Here is an 18,583-nt window from a genome sequence, read left to right as displayed (position 1 = left end):
ATAATATTAACACTAATTATAAATCTCCTGTGACCTACGTGTTAGTTCTGACCCAAGGTTGTCAAACGCACACATAAATAAGCAGTATAATCTTATAAATTGGCATGGTTTAATATTGTTTTGTTTTGGAGGAGTGTCGGAGGTAAAAGGTGATGACAATTGCCACTGAAAGCCACAAAAACATAGGACACTCCAGCATGCTGAAACATTTGAAGATAATGTTGCAAGGCAACGCCCATAGACTTATACCAAAAAAATAAAAATTATTTTGTTTCTAAATTATAAATAGATGGTGTATATACTATATATACTGTATCTGTCTCTTCCTACTTCTAAAGAGAGTGTGATACTAGTTTCTTGAAACACAATGTTTCGAATTTTCTCTTTAACTGTTTCCTAAATCCTTTTTTAAAAGTGCATGGGTAGGTTCCTGTTCCTCAAAGAAGAATGCTGGTAAATTACATTTCCCACAGACCAGTAAAGTGCTTTTCTCCCCATTTTGGAGTCTAGTAAAGACATCTTATTGTTGGTATTTTAATAGAATGATTACATAAAGCTTGTTTGTCAGTGAGATGTACCATTTGAACTGATATTTACCTGCTCTCCCTTTGTGAAGTGAGAGATTTTGGATGCTTCCTCTCACTTACAAAAAGGAAATGCCAAAGTTGCAGGTGTGTGACAGACTTCCCCTTTTCTTAAATATACGCACAGATTTATTTGTTCATGCCAGAGATTATCTCAAGCATTAAATCTGACAGAAGAACACTAAACATTGTTTCAGATAAAAATACACTTTCCATTTATTTAAAAAATATTTTAATGCACCATTAATAAAGGGTCCAACGCATTAATACAAGAGAAATATTGCAAATAATATTAAAATAATCAACTTAAAAGGAAAAACAATAAAAAAAATAAATGAATGGAAGATATGTACATGTTTCCTCCTCAGAGAGAGGAAAAGGAACAACATATTTACAGCTTGGAATCAGTGTGTTTCTACGAGAAACAAACACCTCTACAATATTTACATGTACTTCTTTGACTTGTTTTTTTTTTCCTTTCGTCTTTTTATCCTGTAGTAAAGAGGGTTGTTTTGTACTGAAAGGCTTTCATTACAAGAAATATCTTAATTGTTTACCTGTTTGGGAGGGAACAAAATAAAAAAGAACTCTTCTGCCAGTTAAAAGTTTACCTTTGGACGGCCATGACTAAATAAAAAACAGAGAGACAACAACCCAGGGGCCTTAGACATCCATCTGTGTGCAGCGAATCACAAACCTGCCGAGGCTGAACAGGCACAAACAATTTATAGCTTCCATCCATCGACACTGCAAACAGACTTCAGCTGTTAAAATGTTTGAGAAAGGGGTGTTTTTTGTTCCACACTTAAATAAAATACACACTCATTCGGGAAAGACAAGTTAAACGCAGGAATAAAGATGAACCTGACCTAAGGAAACAAATGTGCATTTTAAAAACACTTGTAGCACACACAGCGACCGAGTTAGACATTAGAAACATTTTCACCATGAAATGACACCTGCTCAATAAAACAAAAATGGGGGGAACAGCCAAAAAGGAAACACACAACAGGGTAATTTTGGATGTGCTGATCCTATAGACAGAATTCAGCAGCCATATATAAAAAAAACAAAAAACAAACACGTTTTTAGTGCGAACACAACTGACATATATATTCTGATGATGGGTTAAAAACAGTAGTTCCAGGGACTTTGCTCTCTTACGGACTGAATGTTGTGACAAAACACAGTGAAGCAACAGTTTTTGGGGCTGGTGAATCACAAGCCACTAAGGACAGTGGGTATGTACACTGAAGCTTATTTCACTGTAAGATTCTTACAGCGAATGGAACTAAATAATAATACCATTTATAAACAGCAATAATATATTTATCATACCATGAAATAAAATTAAAAAAAAAAAAAAAAAAAAAACTATTTTCACATTTGGAAAACTTGCATAACTGAAGACCAAATTGATTGAAGTTTGTCATGTGAAAAGTGCGCCTTCCTCAAGCGCTTTTAAAAACCCTGAATTTGTCAAGATATTCCTGTGCGTCTGTGTGCGAATTTGTGGGGTGGGGTCACGGAGGATTTGAAACAGGAAGGGTGATCCCAGGCTTAGGCATAAAATACTGGTGTTTGTTGGTTTTATTTTCTTCTCAGTTTTCATTGTCTTCCTACAATTCTGTTTCCTGTTTGTTGGCATGGCAATACAACAACCTTTCATGCCTGACTGTGTGGAACATATGACCTAAACAAGTCCCCCAATACTGCCACAGAAGATGTAATGCTGAAGCAGAGGCCCAGTCATAGTACAGGTTACCCAACCCTGCCACATGCTGGCTTGTGAAACTGCCAAGAGAATGAAGTGGGCATGAAAAGTGCAAGAGTGTGTGTCTCAGTTTCCTAGGTATGGTGAGAGCAAACTAGGGTGGAAGGGCAAGGTGACGGAGAGAAATGCGTCCACTAATTAAGTGTTCCACGGCAGTTCTCTGTTCCACACAGGCAAGGGATCTTGTTCTCCTCCAGGGGAAATTTATAATCGTAGGTGATTTCTTCATTGATGGCAATGGGCTGCTTCGAGTAGATCACAATCTTTTTCTGAGACTCTATGGTGATGACCTTGGCGTAGCAGTTTGGCTGAGAGATAAAGAGAATAGCAAAATGGTAAGTGTCAGCCCAAAATAAATAACAGTCAGAGTTTCTATCCATACTAATAAGAATTTTCATTGCAATGCATTTTTGTTAGTTAAATGAATTAAAAAAAACAATAGTCTGTTATCATTGACAATAAATTAAAAATGCACACATCTTTTTCGTAGTTTAGAATATTGTACATTGTATTGTTGCTTGAAAAAGCCCCTTGTGTCGCCCCGTTGTTAACTCAGGCTGCAGAGAAACCATCTCTGCCAAGTGTTTGTTTTCTTCTACTCAACAAGATATCTGGCATCCAGACGAGGTTGTTGTTTAATGCATTCAGAAAGTAATGATCCACAAACAGTATCATCATGGCTGTAACTGCTCTCTCCTCTGCCCACGTTGTGGCACTATGCCCTGGGAAAAGTACAGCACTCTGGTCTCTTCTGCTAATAACATTAGAGCTTTGGGTTGATGTGTGCCCTCTGCTGGTATAAGTCATAACTACACTGTATATGAGGTTCAGAGAAAAGACACAGATGAAAAGAAAGGAGTTGTCAGTTAAACAATTAATCAATTCTGAAAGTTATATTGTTTACAGCAATTAATCAACCAATTGTTAATCATTAGAATCCTACTAAATCGCATTAAGTAACACTGGACACACACATGCCAGTGTAAATAGGAAAGGTGATTGTCTCCTCTGCAATGGAGCCAGTAGCGTTTTCAAACATTTTTTGGTTTCTAAAACACTGGGGTAATGTGGAAGGCAGGTGAATCATGGGATTAATGTATGCGTTTTCAAACAAAGACGGCGTAGTTTGGATGTAGCCTATGGTCCACATCTAAAACTGGGGAATTTCAGACTCACAGTGCAGCAGTGGTTGATGAATCGTGCCAGGTTGCCACACTTGGTGGCATCAATAATTGTGTCGTGGTCCACTCTGAACAAATAGCTGCTCCCGATGCCCTGCTGTGCGTACCGCTTCTCTCGATTGTCGGCCACCATCTGGACACAGAACACACAATCACTTGCTCACTGATCTTATGTTGACATTGTATCAACTGCAACATAGAGGTTGCAAAGTTATTGCATTCACAGTTTTTCTTCACATAACATACCAATTATAATCTGCCTTAATGAAATTATTACAGATTTTTTTTTACACTAGAGGTGCAATGGAACATGTTTAAAAGTCATACCTGTCTGATATTCTGACCCACATACTCAATGACCATCTCATCAGCAGCAATGGTCTCCATTGCAAACAACCCCCACTCATGGATCCGACTGCGTCCAAAGCGAAGCCTCTTTTTGCGAAACTGACAAAGAACAACAAAAACAACATTGCAACAATGGTCTTGGTAGGTTTTTTTGTTGGGTCTTTGTCCTGAAAACACCGGTTCTGCTTCGGCAACAGGATGCACTGGAAGTCACGCCTATAATTAATGCAGGGTATCATGCTATGGGAAGAAGGTCGATAGCAGTGTTTTGTTCTCCTTTCAACTGCAAAATTCCTCACACTGCATTTTACATCTTGACTGATAGAAGCACGACGACTAGTCTGTAGTGCTACAACTAAACCTGGAAATTCAGATGGGATGACAACCATTTTAATCACTATCATATTGTGTTTTTTCCCTTATTAAATTAACGTGATGGTGTAATAATGAAAATGTGTGCTCCACCAATAGAATGCAAAGCCTGCATGTTCAACAGCTGCTGCTGCTGTTCCTGCACCTTGCAGCTCCAAGTTTCTTGGATGCAGTCTCTTTCCCTCTCTCAGTCGGTCTCTCTCTTAGAATACCTCAGAGATGTGACAGAGGTTTTGCACTTGACCTTTAAGTATGATCATGTTGGCAAATGCTGATGTCCACTTTATAAACTCTATAAACTAAAGGGAATATATGTAACAAATAAAACACACAACATATACAATTATGTATAAATGAATGAGTACATGAGGCACTGCTGTACCTTAAGCTGGTTGAGTTTCAGCAGGTCAGAATCCATGACTGCTGTGGTGCCTATAACTGTGAGGAGTCGCCGCTGCTCTGACCGTCTCTCCGATAGCACCCGGTTTACTCCCTGGCAGGAAACGGACACCAAACAGAGTTACAAAGCATCCAATGTAATGATAACATGTTCCAATATCGCCAAGAACAGGAGACTGAACCAACAAAGCACTTAACAGCAAGTTGATAAATGCACAGCAACCTTGAATTTATCAAGAGGAGGAGCTGAATGTGAGAAGTCAAACATCCAAATCAAAGTTTTATTCTTTCAAAAGCATTTTACATTTTTTAAACATATTTAAAATTAATGAGCAAGATCTTATGTGAACCACAGACAGAAGTATGTTTCCATCATATTGCAGAGGGGAAGAGAAATGTGGTTCAGATTAAGAAAATTGTTGATTAGTACAGCAGATGAGATTAGGAGTACTCTTACCGAGATGTCAACATTCTCTACTTCTCGTATCACTTGCTCGGGCAGATCCAGGTCCAGATAGACGTCCTTCTCTTTGCGGCTGATGGCGTAGTAGCCCTCACTTCTGGCACAACCAGTCACATGCTCACGAAGCTGACTATCTGTACTCTTTTTCTTACGTCGCGGGTTCGGCAAATTGGTCAGTGCAGCTTAACGGTCAAGGCCAATATCAGGATACCACATAATGAACATATCAAACCAACCATTTAAATAAAACCATGTTACCCATGCTACTTGCTGACTATAAATCACAGATTTCTGTGGATATTGATGACAGGTTAATTTTCATGCAATCACAGGCACGTTCAATGCATTGATAAGGATATCAGTGTGGCTGACCCAGTGAGTATCATTGAGCCAATCAGAGCTGTGGTCATCCTGTAGCAGCTTCTCATAAGTCTTCTTCAGCAACGTCAAGTCTTCCCCATCCAGACCCGAGTTCCAGATGTCATACAAGATGGTCATCTGCTCAAACTCACTGCGTATATCAAACTTCAGGGCTGGAGGAGGCTCAGGTGCTGGAACCGGCTTCTTCGAGCGTTGGGAAGACGTTATGCCCGCCTCCTGCAAAAAGAGACGCTCGCTCTTCCTCACCTCCTCGATAATATCATCCTCCGTGTCTGAGCTTGAGAGCTCGCCAGACTCAAGCTCCTCCACGTCCACATGTTCTTCTAATTCTGACTCCTGTGCAGACAAAGAGTAGGATTACTTCCAGGAAACTGTGAATTAAGGCAACTATTAACTAGCTAAACAAAACCTAACCCTAAACCATGATATATTTTATTATATAAAATATATTTTGTTGTTTTCTTTTGTTGGAAACATGCACGGACAATGCATGCAAGACTAAACATTTAGTGAGACAGGCAGCTGTAAGGACCTCTATACAGCATCTAAAATATAAATATTTGAACCGTTTTATGCTTTCAAGCAAATGTCTCAAAATAAAGAAATAATCGCTACACAAGCGTACGCAATGTGGCTATGCCTTGAGGTTCATAAAGTTAATTGGAAAAAAATATACATTTTAATGTACAGTGTGCAAAATTTATCACCATTCTCAAAACAGAAGAAACCAATCAATTATCAATAGCAGGTTGTCAGTACTTATCACTATTTGTGCATGTTCTCAACACAGGCAGAGAATACCTAATTTACCTACCTAAAAGTTACAGATAAGACATTTTCCTAAATCTTTAACCATCACCTATCAGACAGTAGTATAGCAAAGTGTAGCCTTCAACACATCCACAAACGTTTACACTAACCTCTAGCTTCCGCTTCTTCTGTTTCTTGCCTGGCTGCTCCTGTTTTTTTGTGGGAAGGGCCTCAATGTTTTCCTTGTCTTTTCTTCTCTTCTTTTTGCTTTCATCTTTTTCATGTTCATAACCCTTGACAATCATGCTCTTCTTCTTTGATGATGGCGTTACAGCCTGGGCCACATCCTCAGACTCAGAGGGGAGCCCCACTGCAGACAAGGATTCCCCTGCATCTCCCCTGGATGTTAATGCCTCTCCAATAACCTCCTCTGGCGCCTCAAGCACGCCAGAGATGTTGTTGAGATCTGCTGGGAGCAAGACAGAAGAGTCTTGTTTGGTGGGAGTCCTTTTGGTACTGGGTGGTGCAGGGAGAACAGGGGGTTTGGTGTAGTTGTGCTCCAGAAGGACAATTATACCCTCTGGATTCATAACCAAAGCCAATGACTCTGGAGAAAAGATATGCTCTTCCATCTTCTGCTCCTCTGCCTCATCAGATGTCTCCGTCTCCTCCGAATCCCCAGCATCATGGTCCATTTTCAAGGCCACATCAGCCAACACAGACAAATCAGTGGTTGAAGCTGAAGCCAGCTGCAAGAGGCTGGATGCCCCCAGCTGCTCTCTGAGTCTTAACCTCTGTTCTCTTTCTTCCTCGTCCTCATCTTCCTCTCTGAGAGAGTGACAGGATGATGCGGACAAGCTGGTTGTCCGAGGTCTGCCTCTGGACCGTTTACTAACAGGAGGTGGAGGAGGAGCCTCCTCAAAGGCCATCCTGCACATAGAGGCATGATCCAATGGCAGGTTCTGCACAGTGCGGCACACCATAACAGGAGGAGTGGAAGATTTCGGGGAGTCTTTGCCTGCACCTCGTTTGCCAGGGGATTTGACAGGGGTGGTCTGGGGAGAAACATAGGGTCCCTTTTTGGATTCATCAGAATCTTGAGTTCTTCCAGGTGGAGGCACAATGAGGGCGTTGCCTTCACCTGGTTTTGAGGCAAAGGGAAGCAGCTGGATGCCTTGAGTGGGACGATTAGAGGAGGTTTGGGCGGTAGTACTAGGCAAGTCTTGAAGCCCGCCAGGAGACAGGAGGAGAGAATCACCCACTGCTTGTGAGGGAGATGAAGATAGTGTTGCATTTAGCAGCTGCATTTTGCTGTCATTCTCATCTGTGGAGAAAGAGACTGTTTTCCTGCGTTTCTTGAGAGGGGGCAAGAGTACAACGGGGGATGAAGGACGTGGGTATGGTGGCGATGGTGGCCGCTTGGTAGGTGCTGTAGCTGAATTTGCTTTGCTGTCCTTGGCTTCACCTGAAAGAAATGTTAAAATATATAAAACAAACTTAACAAGAACACTATTTGTTCAACGTGTGTAAGTTGACTGTGTGGTATCTGATATGTGTTTCATTGTTTGCAAGTTTTTTATTTGTGCTTTCTGCATTTAGATGAATAACATTAACACACCTGATTTGACATCTGCCCTTGGAACAGCAGCTGCATTATTTTCCCTGAAGAAAACAATTAATTGGAACCAGCATTAATCACATGGCAACCTGTACATTATTAAATAAAGAAGGCAATTTTTTCTTTAAATCTCTTTGAGATATGAAAGATAACACTGAGCTTTATACCCATTATACTCTTTCTCTGTTGTGCTGTCCATGGTTGACTCATCCATGCTGTCTGGTCCACTCTCAGCCCTCTCCCCTTCCTCTTCGTCCTCAGACGAAGATGAAGATGAGGATGCTGAAGATGAAGAGCCCTCAGAGGATGAGGAGAGGCTCTCATCATCACTATCAACACTAAGGGCATCATCTGAAAAGAAAAGTATATTTGGCATAACTGGTATAACAAACCTCCATCAAGGCTGCTCAGGTTCCCAGTAACATTACACAATCTGGATTTCTTCCTATGGCTATAACCTACATCCCCAGTGAAGTTAATCAACATCCATCCTTTACTTCTATAGGGTTTTGTTTTGTGATTGAGCCTGGCACACATGCCATGCTATTGTGGTGACAACATTTGTCCACAGACATACACTCACGTGCCATATTATTAGGTACACCTGTTATACTGCCTGGTCATGCACATATCTAATCAGCCAATCACATTGCCGTTCAGTGGATTTAGACATGTAGACATGATCAAGATGAGCTGCTAAAGTTCAAACATAACAAGGAAGTGGGGCATGGTTGTTACCAAACAGACAGGTCTGAATACTTCATAAACTGTCAATCTGGGGTTTTCCATGCACAACCATCTCTGGGGTTTACACAGAGTGGTCTGCAGAAGAGAAATATCCAAGTAGCAGCAGTTCTTTGGGTGTAACAAAATGCATCATTGATTTGAGAGGTCAGAGAATGTCCAGAATGGTTCAAAAGGCAACAGTAACAGTAATCAAATAACCAGTCATTACAACCAGGGTATGCAAAGAACAATCTCTGAACACACAAATCAAACCATGAAGCATATACAACAGCAGAACCTAATAAAGTGGCCAGTGAATGTGTAAAAAAACTGTTTAAGTTATATTTAAGGTGAAATGAACTAATATTAAAGAGAGTACTGGTTGTGATTTACCATCAGACTCCTTCTCACTTTCTTCTTCCTCATTCTCCTAAAAATAAAAGAGGGGTTGTCGTTACAACACTGAAATTCAATGCAATTAAAAAAAAGTTATTTGTCAAGAAAAAACAATTAATTACAGCTCAGAATAAAATAAAAATACAACACAAACAAGCACTAAAAAAGATCATGGTTAAAACGCTGCCATCTGGTGAATAATGAGTGTAAGAATAACAGAATTCATATAAAAAACATCAGAATTCAAAATGTTAAAACAAAGCAAATAAAAGAAATCTAACTACTAACTCTCCATTAGGACAAAACCTTTGTCATTTTGCCATTTGATGAATATATCTGACAGGCATTCTTGAAGCTGATTTATGAGTATGTTTCTTTCCTGAGAAAAAAAAAAGACTGAACAAATAGCTCATACCTTTTCAGTCGAGGAACCATCTGATGTTTCCTCTCCCCCGCTGTCGAGCTCCCACGGTTTGCGATTTCTTGGCTTCTTTTTCCTCCTTTTGTTGTCCCTTTCAGCTCCATGCCTATCCACTTGTTGCATTCTCCTATCAGCAGCTGGAAATCAAATCAACAGTTACATGTAGGCCTACAAGTCCAACACTAAAAGGAAAAACAACTTTGAACATCAGCTCAGCAAACCTTCATCATCCTCATCTGGTGGGGTTGAGGGTCGTGGCCTTTTCATGTCTCCCTCTTCAAGCTCCAGAGGTTCTTTCCTCTTCACCTGCACATTTGGACATCAAGAATATTCTGTTAATATTTATACCTTGACATTGGAGGCCCATCACAGACCCTGTTCAGACCAAATTTTGTCCATTCACTCTCACACGTATACACACACGTGAGACTCGATAAAAATAAAAATTTGTTCTCATAACACATATGATGTCAGTGTGTATTTTAGTAAACGGTGGAGAAGTCCAGATCAGATTATCTAGTCACAGGAGACGCATCCGGGACAAATGTGAACAGTCCGAAGATGATCATATCAATGTTTATACCAGGTTTATACCAGGTCGGAACTGGTCCTGCTACAGTTCACAATGAACTAAATTTTGTCAACACTTAACACAAAACATAACTTTGTTTGGTATTGTTGCTTCAACAACCACTCCTTATTTCTCCATTGAACCTGCCTGTCATAGTTGGACTGGCCCCAAGTTCCAGTCGAAGAAGATTAAAGAAGTTTAATCGATTCGAAAATAAGTTTTGAACCTCCCATTAACCAGAGGAAGCTCCGAAATCAGTAAGTGAAAGTCTCTTCGTTTTCTTTGGGTTTGATAGGATGCACCTGAACATGACATGCTTTGCTGTGCGAGAGAAATGTGCTGCTGTTGTAATCTACTGTCTTTTTTGTTTTGTTTTTCTGTTTATTTCAAGCTTGTCCCCAGATCACAACAACACAGCTTTCTGTCAACAGTACTTCAGCTGATTTGAGTCTGGCATTTGTTATGTAGCCAATTATGTGGAGATGACTTAGTTGTTTTATCTCTTATAATATAACATATAAATACGTTTCATGTGTTCTTGATCTTCTGATGGTGTGATCACTTTTGGAACACCTTATCATGCTCTTGATTCAACAGATCCAAATTCTGCAAAGAACGTAGGTTCTCTGTACTGCTGCCTTAAAAAGCTTGAGTCAAGACATGGTCTGAAATCAAAACAGAACCTTTTTTTATAAGAAAAGCAGTTGAACCTTTGAGAGATTAACTTTGTTCTACTGCTCTACTGGACACCTGTTGTGCTGCCTTTTTATAACAGATGAAACAATGGCTGCAAATTGAGTTCTCAGTGAGCCTGTGAAAAATATCAACAGGGAACATATTAACAGGGAGTTCAATACACTGCCACCTAATAATAACATAATCTTTTATTCTTCTATAGTCTCAATTTTCTGATTATTTTCAGGAGATTTTCAGTGTGATTTTAAACTATCAGTAAGTGTATACATTTATCAATGCACAGTTTGGTTTGTCTAAGTGTTGTGCTTTCACCTTGAAGGAAGGCAGTCGTAACGCTCCGCAGAGAGAAAAGCCCTCCATGCCACCACTCTTTGCCCAGTCCACCAGAGATGTGTGAGGCTCCCGTGGACGGTTGACCTTTTCCTCTTTCTTTTCTTCATCCCGTATCGCAGACACCCCTCTTACCATTGTCTGGAAGGGCTAGAGAGGGATATTGAAAATTATTCATCACAAACATCTTACCTTTGTTTTTATTCTATATTTCAGAAATACAGGCACCTGAAATTTGAATTGTGATCCAATGGATCCAGAAGACTTTCTGAATTTGTATTGATCTTAACCTGCTTATTGCTATTTCCATCTTACACAAGCATGACAAATCCTGATCCGTTCAGAACGATAAAACCACGCCACTGCTATCTTTGGAAAACAAGAAAATGTCTATTTGCTAATATTAGGATAATGATATTACAGTAAAACTTTTTCTAGTGAAGACACTGTGAGTCTTTTTTAAATTTGACAGAATGCCTTCTTTTTTTTTAGCATTGTTTTGATTAGTTTTCCTTACCTTGGCCTTAGTCTCTTTCCTTTCCCACCACTCATCAAAGGTTGCAAAGGCAACATTTTCCACCATCTTGCGGTTCAGGTCCCTCTGCATGATGTTCTTCATTTCCTGAATTAAATTGGCCAGGACCATCTGCACTGTGGCCTCATGTGGATTATCAGCCAGTATAGGCATCTCCTCCCCTGGAGCCCTATACTCCTCTCCTTCCCCGGGAAGTATGGTGCCATAGCCAGGTGGGGGCATGTATGAGGGGTAGTGTGGTGGTAAGACATGTGGAGGCCAGCCAGTATGAGGGGGTGGGATGCCATGGTGTGGAAGGGGTGGTATCTGAGTGCTGTGGGGGTCAGGATAGGGGTAAGGCATATGAGGGGGCATGTAGCGGTGGTCCTGGTCGTAATGAGCACCCGCCCCACTACCATCTTGGTCCATGTAGGGGTGGTGTGTGTGGGTTGGTGGGATAGAATGGAGGTGGTATGAGGGGTAATCAGCAGTGGCTGCCTCACCAGGGCTTGGAGTGCCATTGGATGCTGACATTCGTAGCTGGTGTAAGCGACTTAGCATGTGTGTCTGCATTTGGAAAGACATAGGAGCTCCGCCGCTATACTGATTCATTAGCTCCATAGAGGTGGCATAGTCATACATATGATGGGGCATGGGAGGAGCATATTCAGGGTGGAGCTCCATGTGGGGAATTGGAGGGATCCCTGGGGGAGGTGGGGGTTGGAGGGAATATCCAGGGGGAGGAGGAGGCAAATGAGGAGGGTAGGAGGGTATGGGAGGGTGCATGGAGGTGCCAAAGTGCTGTGCAGAGTCAGAGATGGGTGCGGGTGAAGATGAAGGGTCAGCTGTCTGTGAAGGCATAGCAGCCTGGGATGAAGAGGGTGAGGAACCTGAGGTGAGTGAGGGCTGGTGGGTCGTCACTGTTGTTATGGTGGTCTCCTCCTCCTCCTCATCTGATATTTCCATGTCTTCCCCTGAGGAATGAGGGGAGGACTGAAAGAAAACAGAATTTACCATTTTAAGTTGGAAAAAACCCACATGTTATAAGTTACAAAAGGATATTATCCATGCAGTAAAACGTGGGACAAATATACCTTTAATAGTTTGTTACTTTTATCAAAGAAATGAACACCCCACATATGACACCCCATTCAAGTTTATGCAAAAAAAAAATAAAGCTGCCAATATGTGCCCATTCACCGAAATATGCTTTAGAGTTGTGGTTCATTATATGAGTAATAATACTGATGAAGATAAGTGCTGAGGAGGACTGAAACATTTGTGTCTTGGCTTCAAATGATTTGTGAAAGCTTGAATAGTTCAGACCAATGTAGGTAGAATACATTTTTTTCATCTTCATCTTACCTGACTTTGCCCATTATAAGGTGGTGTGTGTGCTCCTGCCCTGTTCCGTGTCTCAGCTGATCTGGCCTGTGAAGACTCCTCCTGCAGAGTTCCAGGACCATCAAGAGCAACCTGGGACTGGGTTTCTTCTGGAGGTGGGATGTGCGGAGAATAGGTAGAAGAGGATGGTGTGTTCGTGTTAAGTACAGTGGGACTTTTCCGACCCTCTCCTCCCTTTCCCCTTTTATTTCCTCTGTCTCTCTCCCCTTTCCTTCTGTGGTCCTTTTCCCCATTGTCTCCCACCTGATTACCACCAGTGTGCTCCGCTGTTACATGACCTGACCCACTTCTTCCCTCTCCTCTATCCCCACGTGGACCCCTCTGCTTCTCCTCTTTCCTCTCCTCCTCATCTTCCTCATCAGAGGCAAGGAAAGAAAATTTTGCCTTCTGTTCCTTTAGGAGCATCTCAATACGTGAGTCAAGGCTACTACTATGGTAGGCAAACGGTAGACTCTCATTGGTGGAATCTGGCTCTGGTGAGGAGGAGTCACGTTGTGGATGTTGAGGGGAGCTGGAGGAAGAGGGAAGGTGATGGGGGAGTGAGGTGGACGAAGGGGAGGTGGAGGAGGACGTTATGGCGGGGTGGGGCGGAGAGGAAGGTGGCGGCGTCTTTGGAGGTGCTGGTGGGGTGCTCGGACGGCGTTTGGGCTTTGTCCACTGCTCTTCCCGAGCTGGACTATCTTGGCTAAAGTCCATTGTTCCAAGAGTCTCAGCTACAGCTGCTGCAATAACAGAGGCTGGTGGTAGGGGCGGTGGTGGGGGAGGAGGTGGAGGCAGAGCACTGGGATGACCAGTCTGCAAGTCTTTGTCAGCGCCTGCCAAAGGCAGAGAGCTTCTCTCGGCGAGGCTTGTGCCACCTTGATGGGTGGAAGCGTCCATTCCCTGCGGAGGGGCTGGGGTGGGTTCTTTGGACGAGGGGTACGCAGAGTAAGATGAGGGTGGGGGAGACATGCTGTTAGAAGAAGAGCGGTAAGAGTTGGAATTGTATCTAGGGTCAGAGCTGTTGGGGTAGTCACCATCTCTATCCCGATTTCGGTCTCTGTCCCGATCTCTGTCCCGGTCATGGCTGCTCCTTCTTCGACTGCTGCTGCCATGGTGGTTGTGAGAATGGTGGTGATTGCGGTGTCTTTGGTGACTATGTTCACCTGACCGAGACCCCAGGCTGTCTCGACGGTACCCCCTGTCATCTCTGCGATCTGAATGATGATGGGAGTGATGGGTATGATACTTTGAGGAAAAGTTTGTGTCCTGCTGGTGATGGTAAGATGACCTTCTGGAATTAATCCCCCCTGCACTATAGCGCCCGACTGAGTCTCTGTCACGGTCTCGGTCCCTCTCTGACATTGTGGGCTGATCATATTGGGTGGCAAGCGGTGGTGGGAGCATTGAGGAGTGAAGCCCCATGTGTGGCCCAGGCCCTGCCACATTAGGGTATGGGGGATAGCATGGTGGCTCATTGGGACGGTATGATGCTGTTGGGGGGTACATAGGGCGACCACGATGATAAGTTGAAGGCTCCTGTGCATCCTCAGGATAGCGAGACATTTTGTATCCTCCAACAGTGGATGAGACTGCAGAAGATGAGGAGGAGGAAGGTAACATGTCCTGGGGAGGATAGCCACTGCCAGAAGTGCCAGTGTTGAAGGCAGTATGTCTGTAAGAGATAAATTCAAAAGATTTTTAACTACTATCATCTTCTAGTAGAAGATGATTAACCTTTACAAACACGTGTTACAGAATCCAACTGTTTTTCCATCACCACATACTGTCCATGCAACTGTTAGACTAAACTTAAACTACAAGTTATACCAACATATTCAATTAATATAGCTTTAGTAGCAGTTATTAATTGATAAAACTGATAATTAAATAACAAAAGTAATTGTGAACACATTTCTGGAGGTCTCAAACAATGAAAAGAAAAAGCACAAATGATGCCTCAGTTTACACGAAAGAGATCTGAATAATAATATTAAAAAATATCAACATCTAACCTGCCACCAGCATAACCCGAGTCTTGAGAGAAAGGAGTCCCAGACCTGGAACTATAAGGTGTTCCTCCACCACTCTGAGTCGAAGTAGAGGAGCCTGGAGTGAAGGGGCCAGACATGGTGGAGGGAGGTGTGTCCAAGCGCTGGTCACTAAAGCCGGTGTCAGCAGAGCATGGAGTAGCGCTTCCTGATGTGAGGGCCTGGACCCCTGCTGCCAAAACTGCAAGTTCACTGGAGAGCCTCCGCCTGATTTCTGATGACTGTGCAGAGAGAGGCAAATTAAGTTATTTCTTTTACAATACCATAACTCAAGCAACCTGGAGATGACAATTAAGTTAATAAATGCATTTTTACAGACATTACCATACATTTTAGATCATTACATAATGGAATTGGCAATTATAATATACCGTGTCAGGCTGTGGCTGTGTTGGAGCTGGAGGAGGGAGCTTGTCTGTCAAAGCCTTGCCTCCCAGTGGCACTGTCTGGGGAGTGTAGGACCCATTAACTATTAGGTCGTAATACTTCTGCCTCTGCTGACCTGGATGAAGACAGAAGTCAGACAGAGATTAATACAGACTCAGAGGGAGTCCAATCACAGATATAAAGCTGTACCTACTTATAATGAAGTATCGTCAAAACAACTTGTAACCCTCAACTTGCATGTACATGACAATATGTTAAATAAGGATAAGCTCACCCTTTATATCCAGTTGGGCATGAATAATGTTACCCATGACAGAGGTGTTGTGCAACTGCTTGACAGTGTCCTTAGCTCCTCTGGTGCTGGTAAACAACACCCTGGCCAGCCCCAAGTGCTTCCTAGTTTTGGGGTGAAACAGGATCTCCATCTCCTCAACTTCACCAAACTTGGCACACATGTCAGCCAAGAAAGGCTCCTTGATATTGTCATTGAGTCTAGCAAACGTCACCTCCTTGAGGGGTATGGGACCCACATAGAACTCATCAAGCTGTAATTTAAATCAAGCAAGATTGGAGAAAAGATGTAGTCATTCAAAGAAGTATATCAACTGGGAAGTGTGAAATGTTGACAAGTTATTCTCACCTTAAACTTCGGCACTGGCAGGGAAAGTTCTGTATACCTGGACCATAGTCTTCGTGGTCTTGGATCTCGCAGTTCCCCCACAGGAGGAAATCCAGAGTCCTGGAGAAATGATACAGGCTGTAGTGTACAGTTGCATTTTTACACACAAACAAACATGTCATAGATAATAATAATGATAGAAACTGTAAATACATTTTTTTTTTAAAAACACAACAAAAAAAAAAAACTTACTGGCACACTGAAATGCACTCCATCATATCTGTAGATTTTCTGTGCAACCCGCCTTATAGCAGGGTCCTGGACGAGTTTGTAGCTCTTCCACTGCAAACTGACAGCTTTTTGTGAATCTTCCCCACCGTCTGGATCCATCCTACAACTGAGAGATAAAGGATATCCATGATTATTGACAGTCAGGCAGCTACCGTTTAAGAACACAAACCATCTCAAAGCCTCACTACAGGTAGCAAAGCTTTCGTAAATAAGATGTGTTGAAGGTACACAATACAGGAATGCTGTGGTGACTGCAATGTGTGCATTTCCCCAAAAAATCTGTGTATCATCTGTGTGTGTATTTCTTTACACTTTATCTACCTCTACCCTATCAATGTATTTCCTAAGATAGAACACCTCAATAAATATACATATCTGAAGCGTGTGATTAAAAGCAGCGATAACGTTCAAACAAAGCCAAGCATTCTGATGTCTGAAATATGTAGGGGGGAAATAACGACAGCGGATAAACCAACAAGTGATGATATCTATGCAAAGACAAATTTAAGAACCGCAATTACAACTTGCACGAACATAAATCAAACCACACTGCCATTTAACGTGATACATATGGGTACAGGCTAATATGGAACATGTTTTAACACGTTTAGTATTTCTGTGCCATATTGTCAGCCTGAAAACTGTATACCGACCCTCAGTGACGATGCTGCGTTCTGTCAAAACAATGACCAGCGTTACGTCACTGACCAGCTAGCAAACTGCAGATAGCATATAAGCTAAAGTGCGGCAACAAAATACAAAGTAACCATTTACAAACGCTGGTTCACATTTCAATTTAAATGCACTCTAATTCGGGCACCGAATAATTTATTGAGAACAGCGATACCGACAGTCCCTACGCTATCCCACGGTAATGCATGTTAAATTACTTATTGCACATCTCGCCTTAGCCAAAGCAAGTTAACCCTGCTATTAGCTAATGCTAACTAGCAAGAACAGCCAGTCAGGAGGCAAAACTCTGACATTGTCGACACTCTGTCCACATCCACGGTGTTCTGTGAGTAGCATTAGTGTTTATGCGTCTCTCTTTCACCGCCCTGCTGGCTTCTTTTACCTCGTGTTCGCCTAATTTCAGACCCCACCTCTTCGAGAGCTACTGCCCGCTCATCCGAAAGTAGCAACCCCGCCGCTACAGTGTAGGCAGCGGCGGCCAGGCCTGGGAGACGAACAAGAAAAACACAGACTCGCTAACACAAACGGTGCATATCTGACCCTGCTTTAGAGCAAAACTGATGAGCTAAAACAAAACCGCTATCATTCCGATACGAGGTATGGACAAAAACACGTCCCTCGGAGCGACGAGGCCATTGTTTTCGCCTTAAAACCCAAACAGTGATGAGAGAGTGGCCATCGCAGAACCAACCTGAAAGCCTCGCCTGTTCGCCATCAGGTCACGTAAATGCAGTATGCGATTTCAGAACGGCACATTCTTCAAGTCATATCACCAAAAAGAAAATGTTCACATCGACACAAAACCCTGAACGCATTAGGAAACATCTAAGGAACACGTTACTTAAAAGAAAAATATTACTGGCGTTTATTTATGGTGTAATTTCTGTAACTATTAAATGTTTGAATCTGCTTACACAAATCCAAGCTGAAGAAAGTGTGCACATCGCCCCCTAAAGGCTGATCTGTGACAAGTCAGCCGAGTAAAAATGATACACGTTTGTGTATCACACTGGCTTACTATGCAGCAGACATATAATCAATAGTGAGTGAGTGATTTGCTATTTATATATTGATAATAGCCGTATTTATGTATCGTTATTATTCTAAATATACATAACACGACAGTTGCAACAGTGGAAGTAGATGTATTCTTTACAATGTTAAAATGGTCCCTTAACAAGTAGGCCACTGGATTCAAAATCCTAAGCCTGGTCATATTCAGTATTTCGATGTTGTAGGTGGATTCAGGATCAGTATCATATTGAATAATCATATTTTATATGTATATTTTTCCTCTATAGTTTTCATTGTTATTGTCATATGTTGTACTGTTTGAATGGGCAGTTTCTGTTATTTTATCAAATTTTATTTAAATGTAATCAGTCTAAACAGAGGCACCTCCTCTCTTGCTTGTTGTGCTTATTGTCATCATTATAGGCTGGCTGCATAGATGTGATACAGGTGTATATAGGCATTTAAGTGACATTTTAGTGTCTGCCAGTGATTTCCAAATGACATATAAATAGAAATTGGATCATACTGTCATCTTTTTCGTTCAAGCTCCGGATTACAACAGCTGTGTAGGCTAAATGTAATTCAGTACAGCCCAACTGATTTTGAATTTTGAAGTTAGTT

The 18,583-nt window shown here is 42.0% G+C and overlaps 1 protein-coding gene across 4 annotated transcripts; it reads right to left on the bottom strand.

Annotated features, from left to right (window-relative positions):
- Positions 1-799: 799 nt before the first annotated feature.
- Positions 800-17,690, bottom strand: setd1a (SET domain containing 1A, histone lysine methyltransferase). Of its 4 annotated transcripts, none has more exons than XM_058652908.1 (21): positions 17,640-17,690; positions 16,217-16,361; positions 15,986-16,084; positions 15,620-15,890; positions 15,330-15,460; positions 14,923-15,179; positions 12,890-14,582; positions 11,528-12,517; positions 10,993-11,160; positions 9,635-9,719; positions 9,408-9,550; positions 8,990-9,026; positions 8,038-8,221; positions 7,871-7,914; positions 6,423-7,717; positions 5,481-5,838; positions 5,116-5,297; positions 4,642-4,752; positions 3,867-3,986; positions 3,535-3,672; positions 800-2,666 (listed from the first exon to the last, which is right to left on the bottom strand). In XM_058652908.1, the coding sequence occupies exons 2-21, from the start codon at positions 16,352-16,354 to the stop codon at positions 2,493-2,495; spliced, it is 6,618 nt and encodes a 2,205-aa protein (XP_058508891.1). In that variant the 5' UTR covers positions 16,355-16,361; positions 17,640-17,690; the 3' UTR covers positions 800-2,492. The 4 variants fall into 4 exon arrangements, with proteins under 4 accessions (XP_058508891.1, XP_058508889.1, XP_058508892.1 ...); XM_058652906.1 differs by lacking the exon at positions 17,640-17,690 and adding an exon at positions 17,331-17,615; XM_058652909.1 differs by lacking the exon at positions 17,640-17,690 and adding an exon at positions 17,331-17,615 and having other exon boundaries at positions 14,968-15,179.
- Positions 17,691-18,583: the final 893 nt, after the last annotated feature.

This window comes from Solea solea, chromosome 16 (genome assembly GCF_958295425.1).
Source record: "Solea solea chromosome 16, fSolSol10.1, whole genome shotgun sequence".
NCBI lineage: Eukaryota > Metazoa > Chordata > Actinopteri > Pleuronectiformes > Soleidae > Solea > Solea solea.
This window is presented reverse-complemented; position numbering and strand designations above follow the sequence as displayed.